Source organism: Thermobia domestica, chromosome 4 (assembly GCF_964235325.1).
Source record: "Thermobia domestica chromosome 4, izTheDome1.hap1.1, whole genome shotgun sequence".
NCBI classification, from domain to species: domain Eukaryota; kingdom Metazoa; phylum Arthropoda; class Insecta; order Zygentoma; family Lepismatidae; genus Thermobia; species Thermobia domestica.
This window is the reverse complement of record NC_137457.1, coordinates 8327411-8349436: the sequence shown is the minus strand read 5'-3', so window position 1 is coordinate 8349436 and position 22026 is coordinate 8327411. Positions and strand designations below refer to the sequence as shown.

The 22026-nt window shown below is 33.9% G+C and overlaps 1 protein-coding gene across 1 annotated transcript in view; it reads right to left on the bottom strand.

Annotated features, from left to right (window-relative positions):
• The window catches only part of LOC145683623 (uncharacterized), a gene marked incomplete at its 3' end in the record, with an annotated part of 551164 nt that overhangs the window by 266969 nt on the left and 262169 nt on the right, over window positions 1-22026 (bottom strand). The window contains 2 exon segments of the mRNA XM_081754960.1: window positions 2336-2377; window positions 7523-7555. Coding sequence (XP_081611086.1) covers window positions 2336-2377; window positions 7523-7555 — 75 coding nt within the window.

Here is a 22026-nt window from a genome sequence, read left to right as displayed (position 1 = left end):
TTTCAATACGTGTTGAATTACTCCAAACAAACATGTGAAATTTAGTTAGGATAAAAAATGAAATATTAAATCTATTTGAAATGTTCACCAATAAATCCCCGCAGTTTTTAAAGTAATGAAAAGCTCTGATAATAGATTGATATAAAGAAAATAATAGCATGTTAGTTTTCAATTACTTTTAACAGCTCTGAATATAACTATTCTTAATTAAAAGGTAAACACTTGCTTCGAGCATAAGTAACATTTATACAACCCAATTTCAATTATTTCGAAAAAAATATTGTTTTTGATACATTTTCTTATTTTGCTATCATTTTCCAGTCCATTAATAACAAATTGTCTTAATTTCTACACTTTGCATATTAAACAAAAATCTCGAAAAAGCATTATTACAATAATAATAAACATTAAACTAAGAATTCATCTATATTCTATGTATAGTCTGCGGAATACCTCAATAGTAACTTTGTGTAGAATATCTAATTTCTACGCAACATCATATGAAAAATATATCATTTTCACTGTACCATTTACGTAATCACTCCCTCAAGTTGATTATAGTAACAATCTCTGCATAAAACTAAACATAACAGTAATCAAAAATTGAATCAAATTACTTGTGAAACAATTCTGTAAGTAATAGTGTTTGAAATATTTATCATAGATAGAACTAACGAAATTTAGTGGCAAAAATCTTTTAAAATTGTAAAATATAAAGAGATTATGGTTTTCGGTGACTCAATTCTGAAACTTTTATGAAAGCATGGTGTTTCGTAATTGTCATGTTTTATACTCCGTGCCCTGAATTCAAATTCTTGATAGAAATATGTTTTTCTGTTAAGGATCTAACATCTTGAAATTATGTGAAGCACGATAACTCTCTGTAGTACGAATAGTAGTTGAGAGGCGAGATTAAATATGAGAGACAAATTAAACAACACACGAAGTCCAGTACCTTATACATAAAATTTATAAACCTAATTCTCAGACTCCAGTTTTATCCCATTATTTTATTTTAAGGATTTTCAAACATTGCTTTCATTACGTAAACATCATTTACATTCATATTCCAAAAAATCAGGGTTTACGATAACTGGAGAATGGAAGTTGTTTCGTACATTCTAGTAGCTGCGAACTTAAGACACATTTTCTTGCTAAGACCATTTCTAATAACTATGCTGTATATTTCCCGTGTCAACTCTAAATATATATTTAAATTTATACACAATATAAGTAGCCGTAACACGGCTTAGGACTTCATATCGTAAAATTACTTAGGCAAATGATCGTTTTGTAAGTCATACGTTGATCAAGGTGTGTTTAGGTAATTAACTGCCAATCATTACTTAAACAACTTGAATAATTGCAGAACGAATTTTTGAAGACAACCACTACATATAGATTCGGGAAAATACTTCGCGAATGCACTACTATTTCCACTTTAACTTTATGACTGATGGATAAATTGGGATAAAATAACGTTTTTTAAACACAATTTTTACAACTTCGAATAGAAAAAGTACCTCGAGACCATAATCTGTTTGCCATCAATCACGATTTTCTGAAATGGCTCCAGCTCAGCATTGTTTAATTTGTTGTATGCCCACAACAAGTGACGCTTCTCTCACATTTGGAGTATTTCCTGATACATGAGTTGAAGTTTTCTATACATCTAATTACATTGTATGAGCGCTACATTTCTCTGTTCGCAATAAGCGTTTGAGAAACAATGCGATTATTTGATCACTTTCCGGTTTATTAGAGTATAACATCCCTTATGTGGACGAGACTGAAAGACATGTGGTCCTATAGCTTAACTTAAAATTTAAACGGGACATTTGTTCTGCCGAGGAACCTCTACCTAGAACAAAAACCGTATTATGATAGTAAATTGAGGCTTAATGGCTGCAGATTCCTCTAACTGACTACTAAAGATTTTTTGCGATTTTCTAAGATTCAAATGGTGCACTTCTCCATCCTCATGGAGGTCACATACATTATTTCTCTAGTGGCACATTCATTTTTCGCAATACAATAAGATAATACAAATTAGTCAATTTTCAGCTATCGCTTTGTTTGTTAAAGTATTGATATAAGGAACGAAATATTTTAATTTTGCATGAAATGGACAAAGCATTAATTCAAACAAAATCTACACGATTCATTGTTATTATTAGAGTTTGGATTCAATTTAATTTTTGTAACACAGCATAAACTGGAAAATAAATAATGACAATTGCTGACTTTCATAATGTCTAATTAAAGAGTTTTCATCTCCATGTTTGGGATATGGATGGAGTTTTACAAGCATTTAGTGTCACGAAATAAAACTTACCACTCTCATTATTCCCCGAGGCAGCAACATTATGTACGGCGTCTGCAAAAATAAGGATAGATATTATATTGCTAAACTGTTCTAATTTTAGTTATAATTGCTATAAATAATGTTGTAAATAAAAACTCTTCTTGCAAATAACCACTCTATTCAAATATAAGAACTACATACAGGAATCGGATTTAATATATTAAGAAACTGAAAAATACCAGATTTTTAGATCGTTAGTTCTTGTTCTCTTTTTTTCATAGTTTATTAATGAACTTGCTTTTTGTTTCATGTTATCCTCTCACAAAAAGAATTTCAGATCTAGGTTTCATTTTGGATAGAAATGTCTTTTACATACATTATAGTTTATTGAATAAATAATTTTCAATTTCCATTCATGTTACAAATATCAGGGTTGTTCTTGTTGCAGCCATGTAGAAAACAAAGTTAAAATCAATAAGTCATTAAATTTAAAACCGTATGTTTTAATTACTAATAACGTTAGAGAAAATAAATTCTCCTGATTAAGAATCATCCAGCTGTTCGTTAATGTTTGGTTATTAATATAGTATAATAAAACCTGGGTGCATCTGATTATTTCTGTATTCTAGTGTTTTGTTTAATCCCATATTAGTAGGTTTTCTCTCATTTGTCATTTCTATCTCTATACGAATATTTAAAATAAAGCTTTTTATTACTATTAGTATGAATATAGCCTACGGAATATTTCAATAATACTTTCGTATTAAAAGATACTTTTACATTAATTTACTTACAAAATGTTTCTCCTTTTCTATACATTATCTTATAAAAATTATTTGTTTTGCATACTTACAAGGTATCTTTCCTTTTTAAAACCTTGTTATTACCTCATATATATAAATAAATTTTAGTGCGACAAAAACAAACTAAAAGATATGTCTACTGAGTTCAACGAAATAACTCTTACAAATAACGTTTGAGTATATATTATGTGCCCAATACATTCATAACAATTGGTCTGAGCAGACTAAAGCTACACAATAGTATACAAGGTCGTGCCATGAAACAAAATGCATTACACAATGAATGTGATAAGAAAGCAAAGTACTTCATATCAGAGATATATAATAGTGACTATGTAGTTGTGAATATTTTGTATTAAAATTATACTTATAAAGTTACATTAATTCATGTTGCAGGTAATAATTCTAAGCGTCCCTAGACACTCAAGTTTTCTAACTTTGAAGTCTGCAAATACCATTTCATTTTTGTCTAAATTTGATTTCTTCTTTATATTATAAGACCTTTAGGATGGTAACTACCGAAGAAAATTATCTATCTAATAAAAGTTAGTTTCTTCTGAATTGAATTGTTATTACTATAAAGGGAGAGTCACGAACTGGCTGCACTGAGATTCGAACGAGACAATTGTGTTTGCATTTGATAAGTTATAACTAGACAAACCCTAAAGTTATACGTACCACCGGGCGGTATATCGTGAGTTACAACATATTTTATAATGTAAAACCTACAAAAATATTACCTGGCGGACTAGTTCGAATCAAGTCATTTATTCGGAAACGGTTGGGTAAATTGAAAGCTCCGCAAAAACGTATCTAATTATTTTTAAGGACACACTTTTGGAGTGAAAACCTTTGCCCCAGGGTATTCTGCAGTTTAACAGACGGGGTGCAACTTGAAATTTTCAAATAACAAGGGAAGTTAAGTAGCACATCGTTGAAAGCTGTTGTAAAATGAAAGAAAATGGATGAAGTCTCGAAGTACGGCAACTCTGTTCAAACTGGCGGCGGTTCAAAATGTAAACAAAAACCTATTGAAAAGTCCATTGCCTCCCCTATAAATCGGAAACGTTGAGGCAAATGTGAAAACAGGAAAGGAAGTGTGGCATTATTTTCAAAGTATATCGTTTTAAGTTAAAACGTCTTGCCCTTGGGGCCCCACAGGGTCCCAGGTGAGGTCCAACTAAAAAGTTTAAAACAGCAAGAGAGTTTAAGTAGCACATTCTTTGAAAGCTGTTGTTAAATGAAAGAAGAGGGAGCAAATCTCGACTTTCTTCGACAACCCTGTGCAAAATTGCGGCACGTCAAGAAGTAAACAAAATGCCTGTCATTTAAAACCTTTAACTACATTGAACCCAAGATGGCAGCTTAAAACCTATATCGAAAGGATACATACACCAAACTCTTAAAGCTAGGAAAGAGAAATTTGGCATAAATGTTGATTAGTACCTGACGAAAAGATGCGAAATGTTAAGAAAGGCGATTCCTTGAGTTCAAAATGCAGCACTATATGGAACGCATGTCAGTTCAAACCCCTGGTATTACAGAAGCGAAATGTGGTATTCACGTTTATGGTTAATAGCAGATATCCACAAAATATCAAAGAGTATCATCTGCAATCAAATATGGCGGCCAGCGTGAAAAATGAGTTTGTATATAAATATGCTACTTTTTGGAATATTGTGACAAATCAACAAAGTTTGCGCAGCACGATGCACTGAAATGATTTACATGAGGTTTTGTACTTTTTGCCAATCTTGTAAATGAATGTTTATTTTTGTCTATTTGGTAATGCGATCTAACCAACGAATGGCATACAAAAGTAACCATTACCAATACGTTACAATAGAGTCCCAAACCTGACTTGTGCAGAAAGTCCTTTATGAATGTACTATGTATGACAAATTAGAAAAAATATCCGAACTTATTCAACTTTTGTTTAGCAGCATGAATTGGAAGTCAGAGTTGTGTGTTCATCGCATATTCGTTATACTCACGGAAATGATTTCGAGAGAACCGTGACGAACGTGCATTAGGCACGAAACATATATGTGTTGTTATGGAATGAAATAATAGTTACAGTGAATCGAAATTCAATTGATCTTTAGTCTTCTTATTGTTTCTAAATACATAACAGAGAAAAATAAAGATTTACATTTGTACTTCTATGAATGGTATAGGTTTTAAGCTGCCATCTTGAATTCGAGGTGGCCATAGATTTTCAATAAGCGTTTGTCTACATTTTGACATGCCGTCATTTTGCACAGGGTTGTCGTAGAAAGTCGAGACTTACTCCATATTCTTTCATTGAACAACAGCTTTCAAACTATGAAGTACTTATCTCCCCTATCCATTTCACAATTTCGAATTCGACCCGATCTGAGACCCTGCCGGTGATCCTGTTGCAAACTTTTTAAACGAAAAATTGTGTCCGTGAAAATGATAGGACATGTGTTCGCGGAGCTTTCCATTTACCCAGCTGTTTCTGAAGAAATGACCCGGTTCAAACTATTCTGACAGCTTTGTTGCTTTTATATTACAAAATATATTGTAACTCACGACATTCGACACGTATAACTTTGGGATTTCTAGGTATAATATATCAAATGCAAACACAATTGTCTCGTTCGGATCTCAGTGCAGACACTTCGCGACCCTCCATTGTAAGTAATTAGTATGTGAAATCCCTAATCGCTTTGCTGAATTTATGCTTTCTGTTCGAATTCGCAAGTTTCTTCCATATTTCCGCTACCTCTATGTTATGTATGTTGCTTATTGACACGTGTCGGTCTGTTAAAACAATAATATTATTTTACGTGTGGATGTACGTATATATGTAACAAGCACTGTTTTATTCAGGTCTTATCCACGCTGTAACGGGACTTCTATTTCATAATCTGTAATACAACCTTCACTATTTCGTTTTCCTCATACATGTTATAATATTTTGTATACAACGACGTTAAATGGTGATTTTGAAGCACTGAACCTTATGATGTAGCAATCCTTATAGTATTTGTTATGGATGATATAACCTGTTATGTTCTTATGAAAAAATTGACACAAATCATGATTACAATGATCGTCCACAATCCTATCTTTGTCTGAAAGTAAGCTATTACCAGGTTTAATCGTTAAACACTCCTATAAAATAAAATATTTTAATTTACTGAATGTCTGGAACGTAATTCTTGTAATTTGAAGTGTAGAAATATCTTTTTTTTTTTTTTGGGAAACTCCCTTTATAGTGTCTTTTCTTATTTCGTTGCACATTTTAATATTAGAATGAAAACCTTGAGGAAAGAAAGAACTGGAATATTAGAACTGGAATATGTATACTTATAAGGAGAAGTGAACAGGTTTGCTACAACTATTTATATTATTTCTCTAGGGCTCTATTTAATATCTATTTGATTGAGTTAAAAAGTGTATGCATAACAGAGAATACATTCTCATAGCATATACAATGATATAGTGTACACGGTTTGTATATGCTCCTTGCTGTGGCAGAAATCAACAAGATGCCACAATACTCAAAGAAAAGCTGCGAGGAATATGGGATGAAGATGGCGTTGAGAAAACAGTGATTAGAATAAAGTCTTCAGTGTTAAGTAAGCACAAAATGATAATAAATTCCTAAATTGTTTTATTATAAATTACTAACACTGATGTATTACCAATTAATAATAAAGTGCAAAATCAAATATATGAGTGGTGGAAATATCATTTTAGAGGAAGATGCTTTATTATGTGGTCCCTTGATTAAAGAGTTAAGATAGTAACTTATATATAGTATTATGTAGCTTATTGTACTTCATGCGGCATAAACATGAGTACCACACAAATAGATCAAAATAAGGATGGTACTTGAAGTGCGGTTGTGGAATCAACAGAGAAAATTGATCAAGATCGTCAAGTGTAAGTCAATGAGAGATTGTTGAAGGTAGTGTGTGGGATAATAATATTATTTAAGTAATCACCGTGATAGTGAGAAACTGTTTGTAGTATTGACTAAAAGGAAATTATACAATAAAGATTTGTAAGACATTTTGTTGAATGAGAAAAAAGGAACTGATAAAAAGGGTTTCAGTTGGTAGATAGTATTAATGAAGACACTAGAAATGAAACATAATTGTTTATCCATACGTCATGGTTCATGGAAGCTTCTTATGGTAGTTGCGGCAAGTGTAATACAAATAATGCCGAAATACCAATGATAGTACTAAGATATGTAGATTTATTGTATATTTTAATCTTCAAATGTCAAGTATCCGTTTCCTAACACTGGTATTCATATACTAATCTATTCATCAAGAAAATGGATACAATATCCCCTATTTGGTAAACCAAAATTCATTCTTTACAACTATTACATTACTACTTATATTAGTATAGTCACTTTCATTATTATACTTACTACTTTCATTCCTGTACCAGCTACCATCATTATCTGTAAATAAATATAAAGATCGACAATCCATTATTAAAGAAATATTAATTTCTAATCAGAAAAATGCCCCAGATAAAAATAAGTATTTTCTTTAAAATTTTTTGTTAGTATTTGTTCATTTTGTAAAATATCAAGGTAATAAAATACTTATTATTCCGACAGTTTTATCCCTTAAGTACAATTTTAATTGCTGATTCGCAAGGTTTTATTTTTGTAACTTTTACATCTCTAACATTATTCTGAAAAAAATTGAAGCTACTATCAATAAAATATTTTAGTGGATAGAATTTCACAATAGACCTATATATATATATATAGTACAACTTACACACTCCATATTTATGTCCTTATCATTGAAATTTGTCTCCAGAGGTAGTGGCCTAGTGTTCTACATATCATTTGTTGGCATACGTTTACTGTAACTGACAGTAAGAATTAATCCGTATATATAGTTGCTTTCTATTTTGTTATAACAATAAGATCATCAAAACAATTTATGGTGTTTATCTCATGTACGCGAGCACATTTGAAATTCAGTTCGTCCCTTTGGTGGGGCACTCGGTCGACAAAGTATAAAACACTTTTTCAGGCCAGCCACTCTAAAGATGTTTTCCTGGGTTTTCCTTAGTCACACCAGACAAATGCCGGGTTGGTACCTAATTTATAGGTTCCAGACGCTTCCTTCCTTCCCTTTTCCCCGGAGAATGTGCTCGTCGAGGGTCATCTTCCCTCAAAAACGTGACGAGTTAAGTGGCCATAGATGACGAAAACCCAGAAATCTAAATCCTACATCCTACATCAGTTCGTAACTTTCATCTTTTAAATCTTTCCAAATTATTATTTTTTCCTTTCGTCGTTTTAACTCAGCGATGGAGAACATAAAATAGATAGAATACAGGGAAAACACTATGATACAAGTGTGCAATGAAAGATTAAATAGAAATAGTAAAGAAATGGAGGTAAAGAGGTGAGTCCCATGTTTTTTGCTACATGCTAACTTACCGAAAAGTAACCTGTAATTTCGAAGGACCGCTGGGACATAATGCTTTGTATAATAAAATATAAACGAATATACCATCTAATTCTCTTCAACTTAAGACTGGTCTGAAACAATGCGTTTCTTATATTTATTATTCTCGTGTTGTCATAGCAATTTAACAGTACACTCAAAAGAAATGTTGGATATTCGGCGGACATTCATCGCTAAACTCTAACGGTATATGCTAATTTAACGTAAAGTCAATAATATGTGTCGAAATAAAGTTAACATAAATCATATATTGTGTTCACATTGTAACTGCTCCAAATTGTTGCTTGTTATATGTTTTCCTTTAACGCAAATTCTGCGTTAGTGTACTTTATGACGTTCGTTTGGATTCGTACAATTCGTATGGTGCATGCCTTCCGCTAATTATGATGCCATCTGGTAGTAGTGAAAAAAAGAAGAGTAGAAGAAAAGGAAGAAGAAAACTGAGAGAATCCTAGACGTATAAACTGAAGTTTTGTGTGTGTGTCTGGAGAATGACTTAACTAAATTTTCTCGAACGTGGTTGGGCCTCGAAACCAAACTCATTTTAAAAATATGAACTACGCAATATTTTTGGAAAGCTAGAATTATATCCAAAATTTCATAAATAATCTGTAAAAATAGTAATGCAGATATTAGTGTTTTTTACAAGTCTCTCGTAAGTTTTTATTGAAGTAAATCTACCCCATGAAGTACTTCATAACAAAAAGGGGTTGAGGACGAGATAGTTTTGGGATGAACAAAGCATTCGGCGGACTTGCAGAAAAAAGAATGGGCGTATGAAACACCAATTAATGTGAAAATCTCTTAATTATTCAAATTTCTTCGATTTAATTGCGAAATATTAGAGTCATCATGTTCCCTGGGTAAACCTATTTCGTAAATCGTTAGAAGTGAAGTAAAGGACAATTATTGCAAGAAGATTCATCGGATTTAGAATGGAAAGACTTCTACCTCGTGATGACGAACGTTAGTGCATTTCAACAAAGACTTCGTTCTTGTAAGAAACTTCAAAGCATTTCTACGAACCGACTTTAATACTGGGGCAAAGCAATTATGTAAATCTTTACAGTGTTACAGGTATGTTTAATTATTCATAATAAATGGCACTGAAAGTATTTAGGTTTGTTCGTTGTTTTTTTCAGGCTGCATGACCAAGGATATTCTGGAAGTTGGGAAAAAAAGTTTGTCGTTGGATAAGTTAAAGTGTTTGGTTGCTGGAATTAGAACAAAAATTGTAAAGAAGAATATTTTGGCTACTTCATTCAAATAATTAATTTACCTTGTGTTATTGAAACGACTACCTTTACATTTATGAGTGTGTGTGTTACATTTTGTGAATGTCTTAATGATATTTGTTTCATTGAAGTTTTGAGTGGAAAATTATATTCAAATTCTCACATTTATAGTGATTAGGGTAAAGGCACTAGTCCCATTCGAGTGTGTTTAGCAACCCAATTAATAGCCTTTGAAGTGGGTCTCGTGTTCCATATTTACTTGTGTTTTTTTAATGATAACGTTAAATGAATTGTACTAGAAATAAAATTCGCTATGGGAGTAATAATTTCTAGAGCCAGCAATGTTGGTAAGTGTTGAATTTCTTGTTCATAATACTTAGTCTCATGATTATTCCAGAAAATAGTTTTTAAGATGTAAATTCCAATACTTTGTTATATTGTCCATTAAAATCAGTCAATTTAAATTTCTGGATTTTCATTAGTAATTTTGAAATTACGTTATTTCGTATTTTGGAGTATAGTAGCTCAGATTTATATGTTTCATTCATTTATCTTTAAAATCAATTATGTGTATGTACTTAAACAGTACATGTCCAATGGCGTTAGTCTTTGTGGAGAAAATTTAACTTCACTCAGGCTACGTTACAAGTGTCACTTGCAGAGTTTGATAAAATTCTGATATTATTTTCTTTCGTGCACAAAAATTAAGAATCTCATTCTTTTGAGCAACGAGTACTTTAACGGTCGTTTAGGTGAATGTTCCTGATAGCGTAACTTGGAGTATGTAAATTGTGAAACAGGCCTAGTAAAGGAAAAGCAAAATTTAAAAATTAAAAGGAAAGAAAAATACAATCTAAATATAACATTGTAAGGGTAAAGCATTTTATTGAATATTTGTTTTTAGAAAGAATATTAAGTTTCATGGTAAAGTTCTTTTAGTTCCCTTTTTTGAAGAAGAGAAAAAGTAAGAGTAAGAGAGGCAATGACACGGGTTATAGTACGTGGCACCCCTTTTGTGCTAGTTGTGTTAGCGAATTCCTTGCCTTGGGACCATGACTTGCTGGTTAACATTGATGCAGTACGGGACGGTTGAGTAGCCGAAATGGGGCAGTATGTTGGTTTCGCTCTTTCCCGTGGTTGAGTTGAACCATGGTGCGACTAGATGGAGAGATTAGAGACAGAAGGTGAAGTGAGGTTGTTTGAAAGCATTCACGCGAAATAGGTTTTGTGTGTATTTTCCTTGATGTGATTGTGCGCAAGTTAGTTGTGGAAATTTGCAGTTGTGTTTTCAATCAGGAGGGCAGTCGTGTGGGCGTTTCTTGTACACACTTTGCTGACTGTCTCAAAGGATACTTTCCCTTCAAAATTCTATTTTTAATGCAATATTATGTTGCTTTTTTGCATTTTGTGGAAATTGTAAGACAACACTATTTAACACGATGTGAAGTTAAAACGGCTCACTTCATCTTGCATATTTTTATATAAAGTAGTCAGCCCGATTAGAAGGATTAGATCCACCAAGACGAGAGGAATTAAAAATCTTGTTGAGCTGAAAGGTAAAACGTATAAAAGAATTTAGAAATTTAGAATTTTTAGGTGAGCGAATTTTATTTATATTGGTTAGGGTTGATTTGATCTAGAGTGTTTTTCCTTTTTGCGAAGTAGTTGAATTTATGTGAAAAGAATTGCTTATATGTGAAATCAATTTTCGAATATTCTTTGAAAATTTCCATTTTTTTCTAATTTATTTTTGAAATTAGCAACTTTCCCGCCAACAAAAGTGTTTGGAGCTGCATTTTTGCCTTAACGGGATGATCTACCTTTTCTCGGCACAAAAATTTTTATATTGGACCTTATGGGGAGAACATGGCTACCGAATTTCCTCAGTTTCTAAGGAATTAGGTATCTCTAATGGGAAAGAAAAATTTTGCAGCATTCTACAGAAGTTTATTAACGGGTTGAAATACTTAAATTGTATATTTGTCTGCTAGTTTTGCAGAAATAAATTATTAAAAAATACATAAATTAGTTTCTTTTTATACAAATTATAATATGTCTAACTTTGGAACCAATTATGGTAGAAAGATCAACTTTTTTTGTTTTATTCCTTGAGAAGAAACGACTCTAATAGTTTTAATCACAACCATATCTGATACGCCAATTAAAAAATAATATTTTAATATAAGTATTAAAGTCCACCTGTCAAAGTTTGACGAGGGTAAGTCACGCCCCACTCTAAGCTTGGCCGCGGAAAGGGCGGGGGTTGGTGAAATGGAGGGGGAAGGGGGTGGATGTCTGAATGAAACAGGTTCTCGACCAGTTTCTGAGATTACCTGTCAGCTGCCAAATGCTGTTAGCTTTATAGAGTTTGTCTTCCTCAATGGTTCCATACTAAGAGACTGGACGATGTGATGTGAAGTATCCTCTTTTCCACGTTACCTCTGGAAGTTCGTCAAGATGCATTCTAGAGTGCGCGGGAAGAACAGTATATATCAGAAAACGCTGTTATTTTGGGATTTTTCCCCCTTCCGGACAAATATTATAGCATACAGTAGTGGCGAAGGGAAGGGGGGCAGAGGGGTGCCCTCACAGGATTCCGACAATGTAAAGTCCTGGCACCCATATATAGGTGTCCGTAAAAAAATGTCCCCTAAGTTTTTTTAATAATGTCTTGGGAATATATTTCAAAATTTTCCAATATAGCTGCCGCCCTACGTAAATCTCTCTCTCTCTGTATATATATATATATATATATATATATATATATATATATATATATATATATATATATATATATATATATATATATATGAAGAGAGAGATCGTGAACTAAGGCACTTAGAAAGATAATTTTGGTGTCAAACTATAGGTTTTTGAGGCCGATGAATTTAAATATGGCATTGTTTATTGCCACTTAGAAACCTTACAAACTTGCAACACTGTTGTCTAATGATTAACTGTACAAAGTTACAAATGCGTATATGCACGCATTACTCTAGGATGTAGCGTACTTCCTCAGGACTAAGCGAAACCTACTTTTGCTGGTAGCTTTCATCACGACAAGACATATTTTACATGGTAACATGAGAGAACATTTGTCTAAATCCAATATGGCAGCCAATATGATGGCTAATTACTAGGCTACCAAGTAATGGACTAATTCAAATGCCTATCAGTCCTAATTGGCCTAGAGCCTAGAGAATGGGAGAAAGAGGCAGAATACGGTCTCATTGAAGAAGCGTCTCCTGAGGGGGCGAGGGAAATTTAAAATACTCCATTTTTTAATGAAAAAAACGGTTTTGCCTCCTTGTCCGCAGACAACACTGCACACCAAATGCTCTATAAGACGTTTTCTAAATAGCCCTGTTAGATCCAATCTGTATTGTTGGTAAACCGTGCATTTTTACGGGGGAACAGCGGGGCAAAAGCCCTGTTTTTTTGTGATATTTCTGGTTTCTCGTCCTTACTTCGCTAAGACTAAGCACTGTAAGAAAATCTCTAATTATCCTATAGCAGTGTTAATTTCAGATCATTTCCTCCGGAGGCACCACGCACAGAGGGGGAAAGCGACTAAAAATTGCGTGCTCCACAGAAATTTCTGCGAAGATCTCAAGCACCCGAGGGTGAATTTAGTAGCTTTTGGGAGAATTTCCCCCCAGAATCACCCCTGAAATCATCACTGTTCTAGGGAGTTGAAACAAGAAGCAGGATACGCAAAAAAGAACAAACTTTCAAAGCATTTAAAGTTTAGACTCGTTGCGCTAAGCGCCTTCTTAGGACGAGGATATGGGAATTGAAAAATGCACGTTTTCTTCTATTTATTTATTTATTTATTTATTTATTGAAAAACATGTTTGCTTTTTTTTTGTCCCCAGACAACCATGCAGACGACACACACCAATTGTCTTATACAAAAATGTTGCCATGATAGCTCCTATAAGACCCATTTGGAACCGTGTCCATACTGTGCATTGTTATATGGGGACATGGGAGCAAAGCCCTGTTTTCTTTGACTTTTTCGTTTTCCGCGCTTACCCCGCTAAGACTACGCACTGTCAGTTAGTCTCGATTTATCCTACAGTTGAAACAAGAAGCAGGATACGCAGAAAAGAACATACTTTCAGAATGATGACGTCCTATGGGTGGGACCTACAGCTTAACGTAGGATCCGAAACACTTGTGTCTCCATCGGGAATCAAACAAGGGACTCCTTGATTATAAGGGATGAGCGTAACTATTCATCCACGACACACACATACATATATACAGACTATAATAGACTATTGTACGTGATAATAAATAGCTACAATAATATTCCAGGAGCTTTTTGACTGTCCCCCGTATAATCTTTATTTTCTAGTAATGCATTCACATTGAAGGCTACGTCTTTGAAAATAATGTTGACAAATTACAAGAATTCTTTGAATAACTTCTATCGACTTTTTTCTGTAATAGACTATTGTACATGATTCTAACACAATTACTCAAATATTGACACTTGTAATATCCAACATTTCTAGGATAGCACTGCAAACCTTTGATCACGAAATTAGTTTGAGATTTCTCATTTAAACAAGCGCCTCTTTTAGGGTCTCTTCTCTTTTACATTCTTGAGTTTCTTGAAGGACCTGCAGCTCTAGGTTTCTGCTCTATCATCTTCTTCACCAAATTCAAAATAGAGGTTCTTCTACTCTTATGTTTTCCTGTGACAACTCTCTACAATATCCAGGAATTTACAGCTGTTGTATCCGTACGTGCACTAAGAATCGTCTTGAACCTACCCGAATGAGCATTCTGGTCGTTTTGGTTGAGTATGTCAACACCATGTTATGTTGCACAACAGCTCTCCTTCCTTTTTTCCTTCAAATGACAGAGTTATGATACATTTCAACGTAGAGTATTAAGGACTAGCATCAGGGGCGGATATAGGACGGACTTCTGGGGGGGCGGTGGGTTGTAATACTGCTACTTAGAGGTACTTTTAAGAGCTCCAAACTCTGGGATGGGTTTTATTTATATATATAAAATAAGAAAGTTTCTTCTGGGGAAGGGGGCGATCACCCCCCTGGATCCGCCACTGACTGGCATATATACGGTATATAGCTAGTCGTGACAAAAAATATAGACCAACTCGAAATTTCAGAATCCTGCGATATACTTCCGCAATGATTTTTATACGGGTAGTTGGTGACTACTTCAAATTAAAGGCCCGTAGCTAAAGCCCCTCTATAAAAAATTGTTGCGTGAGTACCTTAGGATTCTGAAACATGTATTTTTGGCTAGCGCACCTGTTAGTTCCTAAGTGGAGTCTTGACCCGACTACGGTAGATCCGATAATTATTTCTTGTGAAAATGTCATATATTACCTTTTACAGTCCATGACGACAGTAAGATTTCTGTGATTCGGCCAATCCCTGTTCCTACTTGCAAATGCCTGATTTATAGCATTTACGCTATTAGTAAGCGCTACTGAGGTCAATAAGAGTTGAATTAGATTTTTGCGAGGGGCGCATTGTTATAGCATGTTTTCTAACGCACAAAGGGATGTTCTGAATGGGGGCAGCTATGTGTATGTTAAGCCAATGGAGCCATTTGTATCTTCGTGGCTTTGCACTCTAACTCCAAATAATAATAATAATAATAATAATAATAATAATAATAATAATAATAATAATAATAATAATAATAATAATAATAATAATAATAATAATAATAATAATAATATAACTTTTGCCTCCTGAAATTTACCAGATGGTAAAGTTATGGTCGATACATTTTTGGAATTCGAAGGCATTTTGGAATGCTTGTCTATCATCTGGCTATCAGAAATAATTGATCACCATTTTCTCTACATATCTATAATTTTCTTACAGGGTAGAAACACCTCCTCGGAAGAGAGAGAGAGAAAAAAAAGAGAGAGAGAGAAAGTGGCCGAACTTGGGCTATTGAACGTGAGGACAGGATGTTTACATTCGCATTGACACCTGCTGTGAAAACGGTCTGTGTACATAGCTGAAAGAGATTTGTGAAACCCTTCCCTTCATATCTCTCGGGACGAAAACAAAAGAAAAGGGTGGGCGCGGATTCCTTACCCTCGTCAAACTTTTTGACAGATAAACTTTAATACTTATATTAAAATACTATTTTTTAATTGGCGTATCAGATATGGTTGTGATTAAAACTATTAGAGTCGTTTCTTCTCAAGGAATAAAACAAAAAAAAAAGTTGATCTCTCTACCATAATTGGTTGCAAAGTTAGACATATTTTAATTTGTATAAAAAGAAACTAATTTATTTATTTTTTAATAATTTATTTCTGCTAAACTAGCAGACAAATATACAATTTAAGTATTTCAACCCGTTAATAAACTACTGTAGAATGCTGCAAAATTTTTCTTTCCCATTAGAGATACCAAGTTCCTAAGAAACTGAGGAAATTCGGTAGCCATGTTCTCCCCATAAGGTCCAATATAAAAATTTTTGTGCCGAGAAAAGGTAGATCATCCCGCTAAAACGTGGACTTTTCTTAACAGACAATCTAAAATTCATGATAACCTCTTGTATTAGTTTTAATTTTATCAGTTCTGGCATTAGGATTTCATTATCTCGTTTGTTATATATATTTGAGTATCATTGCCTTGCTTACTTTGTAAAGGATAAAATTCAAATCGTGAAAAATTCTACAATTGAATTAGGTTATTATTGTTCTGCGGATTGGTAGAAAGCCGTTATTCATGATTATATTTAAATTTCAGAATTTGGAAAATTGTAGGATGAATGATACATTGGATTTTAATTGTGCTGAATGAAAAGATAGAATCCAAATTTCTTTGTTGCTTATATTTTGATCATTTTTAATACTTTTTTGAGAAAAAGGAACTCGATTATATTATTTAGTGAACTGAATAACTGAAAGACGAAATTAGGAATACTTGTGTATATTAATTTGAATATGCTCAATTGTTGTTTAGGAACGTATTGTGAGGCAGAAATTCTTATTGTTGGTTGCTTTGAACAAAAGCCGACTTTAATTTCAGAATTTGGAGACTTTGAAAAAATGCAATTTTGCGGCCAGATTCCAATAAAATTACGATTGTGTATTTTCCCAAATTTTGGAATTTGTTGAAATCAACTCGAAATTGACTATCGAAATCGATTCGTACTTTCAATATTTGAAGAGTTAAAACACATTGTTTAAATTTTAAATTTGATTAGCATATTAATATTCTAAGTTGCATTAAAAACTTATTATTCTCATTATATTTTTTGATATTTGTTATTGCTGTCTGTACATGTATCTATGTAACGAATAGGTACATATTCAAAGCCAATTAAAATTATTACGATATATATATATATATATATATATATATATATATATATATATATATATATATATATATATATATATATAGGTATATTCTTCCTATTCCTTATAAATGAATATTGAATTGCCTATATAATACACTAGGTGAGTGACTGCCAGGCTGATCCTGATTCCCGTAATTCCATCTATTTTGAAGTATCCTTTGTAGGTTGAGTCTGAGGTGGCCAGTGAGGTTGTATTTCTTTTTGGTTAACAGCTTATCTTGAATTCGACAGCACTCCTGATGGAGAGGAACACTACCGTACACGTATTTTTTGGATATTACCTTGCAGTGCGACAATTGAATCTCAAACAAGTACCTTAGAAATTATGAAACCTAAAAGTATTTTAAAACTAGTCTTTCTTATAGTAAAGCTATAGTATGTAGCAAGGCTAATTTTGGACGATAGCCAATATCTTGTATGATTAGAGAGAACGTCTGTTGACTTTAAGAGATTGGAGTATCATTATGATTTAGAGAAAAAGACCAGAAGACCACGAAAATAGTGATAACCGTTCTCAAATAATACAAAATGAAATATTTGAGTTTAACCTTCAAAGATTTATGCTATTTAACCTAAGGGAGATGAGTAAAATAATGAGTATTACATAAGCTTGTAATACAATTTAGTAATTTTAATTATATATTTACTAATGTTTGAATTATTTTTTAAGTAAGATCAACAATTTTACAATATAAATTTTACTTACACAAATTTAGTTAAATTTCCGGTTGTACAATACGAAGCAAAAAACCTGCAACATGAAAGTTTAAGTTCATTGTGAAACTACGCCAACAACATAGGCAACCAACCTAACGTCTTTGTGGCACTGATCACGCCAGGATAACCTTCGGCTTCGTCCCCCTGCACACTTCGTTTGGAGCAAGAAATGCATAGACCACGTGACTACAAACCACAAATTTCTCACAAGATGGAGTAATAGATTGAGGTTCTTCTCATTTCTCTTCTCATTTTACATCCTCAGTTTTAAAGAGAGAGAAAGAGAAAAAGGTCAACGTGATAAAAACTAAGTAAAGAGGAATATGTGAAATATAAAGGAAAATAAAACGTGCGCATATATTGACAAATGACACATGCACTTCAAAGGAGACCATCTCAAATTTTGTTATGAACCATATATAATAACTGTGAGAATCAGCAAACCACAAAGACATAATTACACACAGTAAGTGTTATACAACACATATTTATTTAAACAAATAAAAATGCTTGCAGAAAGCTGAAAATGTCTTTAAAATCTCAACCATAACTGAAACAAGAGATTACTTCTCTATTGTTTTTCTTCGTAGCATCCATCTACATGGAGAAATGAGAAAGAGATAACATCTTAAGAGATTCGCACGTATACAATATAGGAAACTGCTAATTGGAAAAAATTACCGTCTTTGGCTGGGATTCGAACCCAGAACCATAGTGTTAGAAGTCCAACACTCTACCAATGTAGCTAGTCTGACAGCAATAGCCTGTTCCTCCATCATTACCTATGAAAGATGGAATGGAGTCTGCAGAAAACTACGTCTAACATGTCCACAACAGACCACCTATAACCTATGTCTAATTGGTACTTAAAAAAGCTAGTTCTACACGTGCATAGAAAAGTAAAATCAAATGAGTAGTTAGTACACATCACTTTGTCTGTCTCACTCTATCTCTGACTATAGAAATCGAGGAAGAAGAAAAAAATATAGAGGTGAGAACACAGGAAGAACAAGCAAAAATATAAGTTGCAGGAAAATGAATATCAAGGAGAGAGAGAGAGACATAGAGACAGAGAGAAAAATAGAGGGAACGGAGCAAATGATTTAATATACACCGGAAAAGAAGATTCACAACTGTGCTATACATTTAATGTATTGAATACTCTGCAGGCCCGTATCCACGGGGGGGCTAGGGGGCCGCCCCCCCTAAACTTTGGCTGGCCCCAATAAAGGTTTCACGATAGGCTTGCAAATAAACTATAATATGGTGATGAAGTATAATATGATTGGGTCGGGCTCCCCCTAACTTCGGCCGCCCCCCCTAAATTTGTGGGCTGGCTACGGGCCTGATACTCTGTTTCTTCTAAATTGCTTGCTAGATGACAAATATTAATTTGTAAAAACGTAGCAAATGCCCGCGTTGTCTTGTTTTCTTACTATTTCAGTAATAGTGGAAAACGTGGTTTATGCAACATAATAAATTACTAATTTTCCCACAACAACCATGTAGATGTTGTTGATGATTTTGAGTTTAACGTCCGTTCAGCAGCGAGATTATATGAGACGTTGACCTACTTATTAACGTGGAATCCGAACCATATGAGCTGCTGCCGGGAATCGAAGCAACCATGTACTGTTGGTAAGAAATTTCTAAGCAAAAGAAAAAACTGATCAGCAAAATACATAAAACGATAGTCCTGCAAACTATTACTTAAAGAGAATTTATTGTAAAATCAATACATCCATGTGGCGGTATATAGTCGTAAAGTGATTAGAAAACTTAATATTAAACTGTCGATCACATCGTTTTACTTATTTGAATTCAATGTCGTATAGATTCGGTTTTAGCTCTAGATTTCAGCGTTCTCACTTCGATTCTTAACTTGTTGGAAATATGCATTAATCGAAATTATAAAAACATACGAAATTTAACTAGCTAAAAGAAGAGAATAACATAAAAATCCGGATTAGAGTATTACAATAAACATGTGTATTTTCTTTAGGGTTGGCAAGTCATAGCTTATAGGAATTATAGAAAAAACGTTCGTTGTGAAAGCACAAGAAAAAAAAACAGAGAATAGACACAAACCTCAGGTGGGTTTGAACACGAGAAGGCGGAGGTAGTAGACTACTCTACTAAGCCGCTCGGCTATATCTTAATCCTCTAGTACGTTTTGATAAATATTGTCTATAGTATTTGCACTTTACTTGTTTCTGTTTTGTTGTTTGTCATATAATGTATACGAGTGGCGAATAATAGAATAGAACTGTTTTAGACGAGTATAAACAAATTTCCCGGACAAGTTGTAATCTTATATGTATCTAAATTGCACAAATAAATCAGATTAAATCTGTAAAGTGCTTCGTGGGTTTTGATGGAAGTTAACTGTTGCATAGTTACGAGTTTTTGTTTATGCCCACCACTCGATGGAAGTTATGTTCTTAAAAAATAGTAACTGCTACTATATTCTAATGTATTGGATTTAAAAAAAATGGAAAATATTTTGTTACTAACAGTGAGTGAGTATTTTTGCGTGCAACAACAGTTGATTACAGGCACATCTACTTCTTCTACGCATGCCTTTCATAATACGACGTCATGTATAGCAATATGTTGCATTATCCTATATTCAAAGACGTTCTAGCACTTTTACTTTGGTGTGTAAGGATGGCGCAATATGATCATTCTGTACGCGAGAGTGTTATCGCTCTAATTGAACATGCGGGATTGAGTGTTCCTGAAGCAGGCGCTCGATTAGGCGTGCATCGTGCAACAGCGTTCAGGTGGTGGAAAAAATATGAGGAAACTGGAAGCCTAACTCGAAAATCTGGAAGTGGTCGGCCACGAGTGTCCTCACCGACACAAGACCAACGATTAGTTGATCAATGCTGTCGACAGCCTTTCATGTGTGCCCGAAAACTGCAACAGTCTACCGCCTTTCCAGGTTATGTAACTACAGTCCGACGGCGAATTCGGGCCGCAGGCTTAAGGTCCTTCCGGGCTGCTGTTAAGGAGAGATTGACAGAAGATCACAAAGTCGATAGACTGGCGTTTGCAGAGCTAAATATTACTTGTCACTGGGACACTGTTGTCTTTACAGATGAAAAAATATTTTCCACTGGAAATTTTGGGCCAACACGTGTGTATCGCCCATCTGGAAGACGGTTTGATCCACAATATATGGCCCGTTCAGCGCGAATGGGTCATGTGACGATTCACTGTTGGGGATGGATATGCGAGACTGCAGGTTAGGTGGTATCCATCGAATTATAGGCCGATTTAATGGTAAAAAAATGCTGATCTTCTCGACTTTATGCTCCCTGAAATAAAAGCAAATGTTGGCGACGACGTACTCAAATCCGGATTTTTATGTTATTCTCTTCTTTTAGCTAGTTAAATTTCGTATGTTTTTATAATTTCGATTAATGCATATTTCCAACAAGTTAAGAATCGAAGTGAGAACGCTGAAATCTAGAGCTAAAACCGAATCTATACGACATTGAATTCAAATAAGTAAAACGATGTGATCGACAGTTTAATATTAAGTTTTCTAATCACTTTACGACTATATACCGCCACATGGATGTATTGATTTTACAATAAATTCTCTTTAAGTAATAGTTTGCAGGACTATCGTTTTATGTATTTTGCTGATCAGTTTTTTCTTTTGCTTAGAAATTTCTTACCAACAGTACATGGTTGCTTCGATTCCCGGCAGCAGCTCATATGGTTCGGATTCCACGTTAATAAGTAGGTCAACGTCTCATATAATCTCGCTGCTGAACGGACGTTAAACTCAAAATCATCAACAACATCTACATGGTTGTTGTGGGAAAATTAGTAATTTATTATGTTGCATAAACCACGTTTTCCACTATTACTGAAATAGTAAGAAAACAAGACAACGCGGGCATTTGCTACGTTTTTACAAATTAATATTTGTCATCTAGCAAGCAATTTAGAAGAAACAGAGTATCAGGCCCGTAGCCAGCCCACAAATTTAGGGGGGGCGGCCGAAGTTAGGGGGAGCCCGACCCAATCATATTATACTTCATCACCATATTATAGTTTATTTGCAAGCCTATCGTGAAACCTTTATTGGGGCCAGCCAAAGTTTA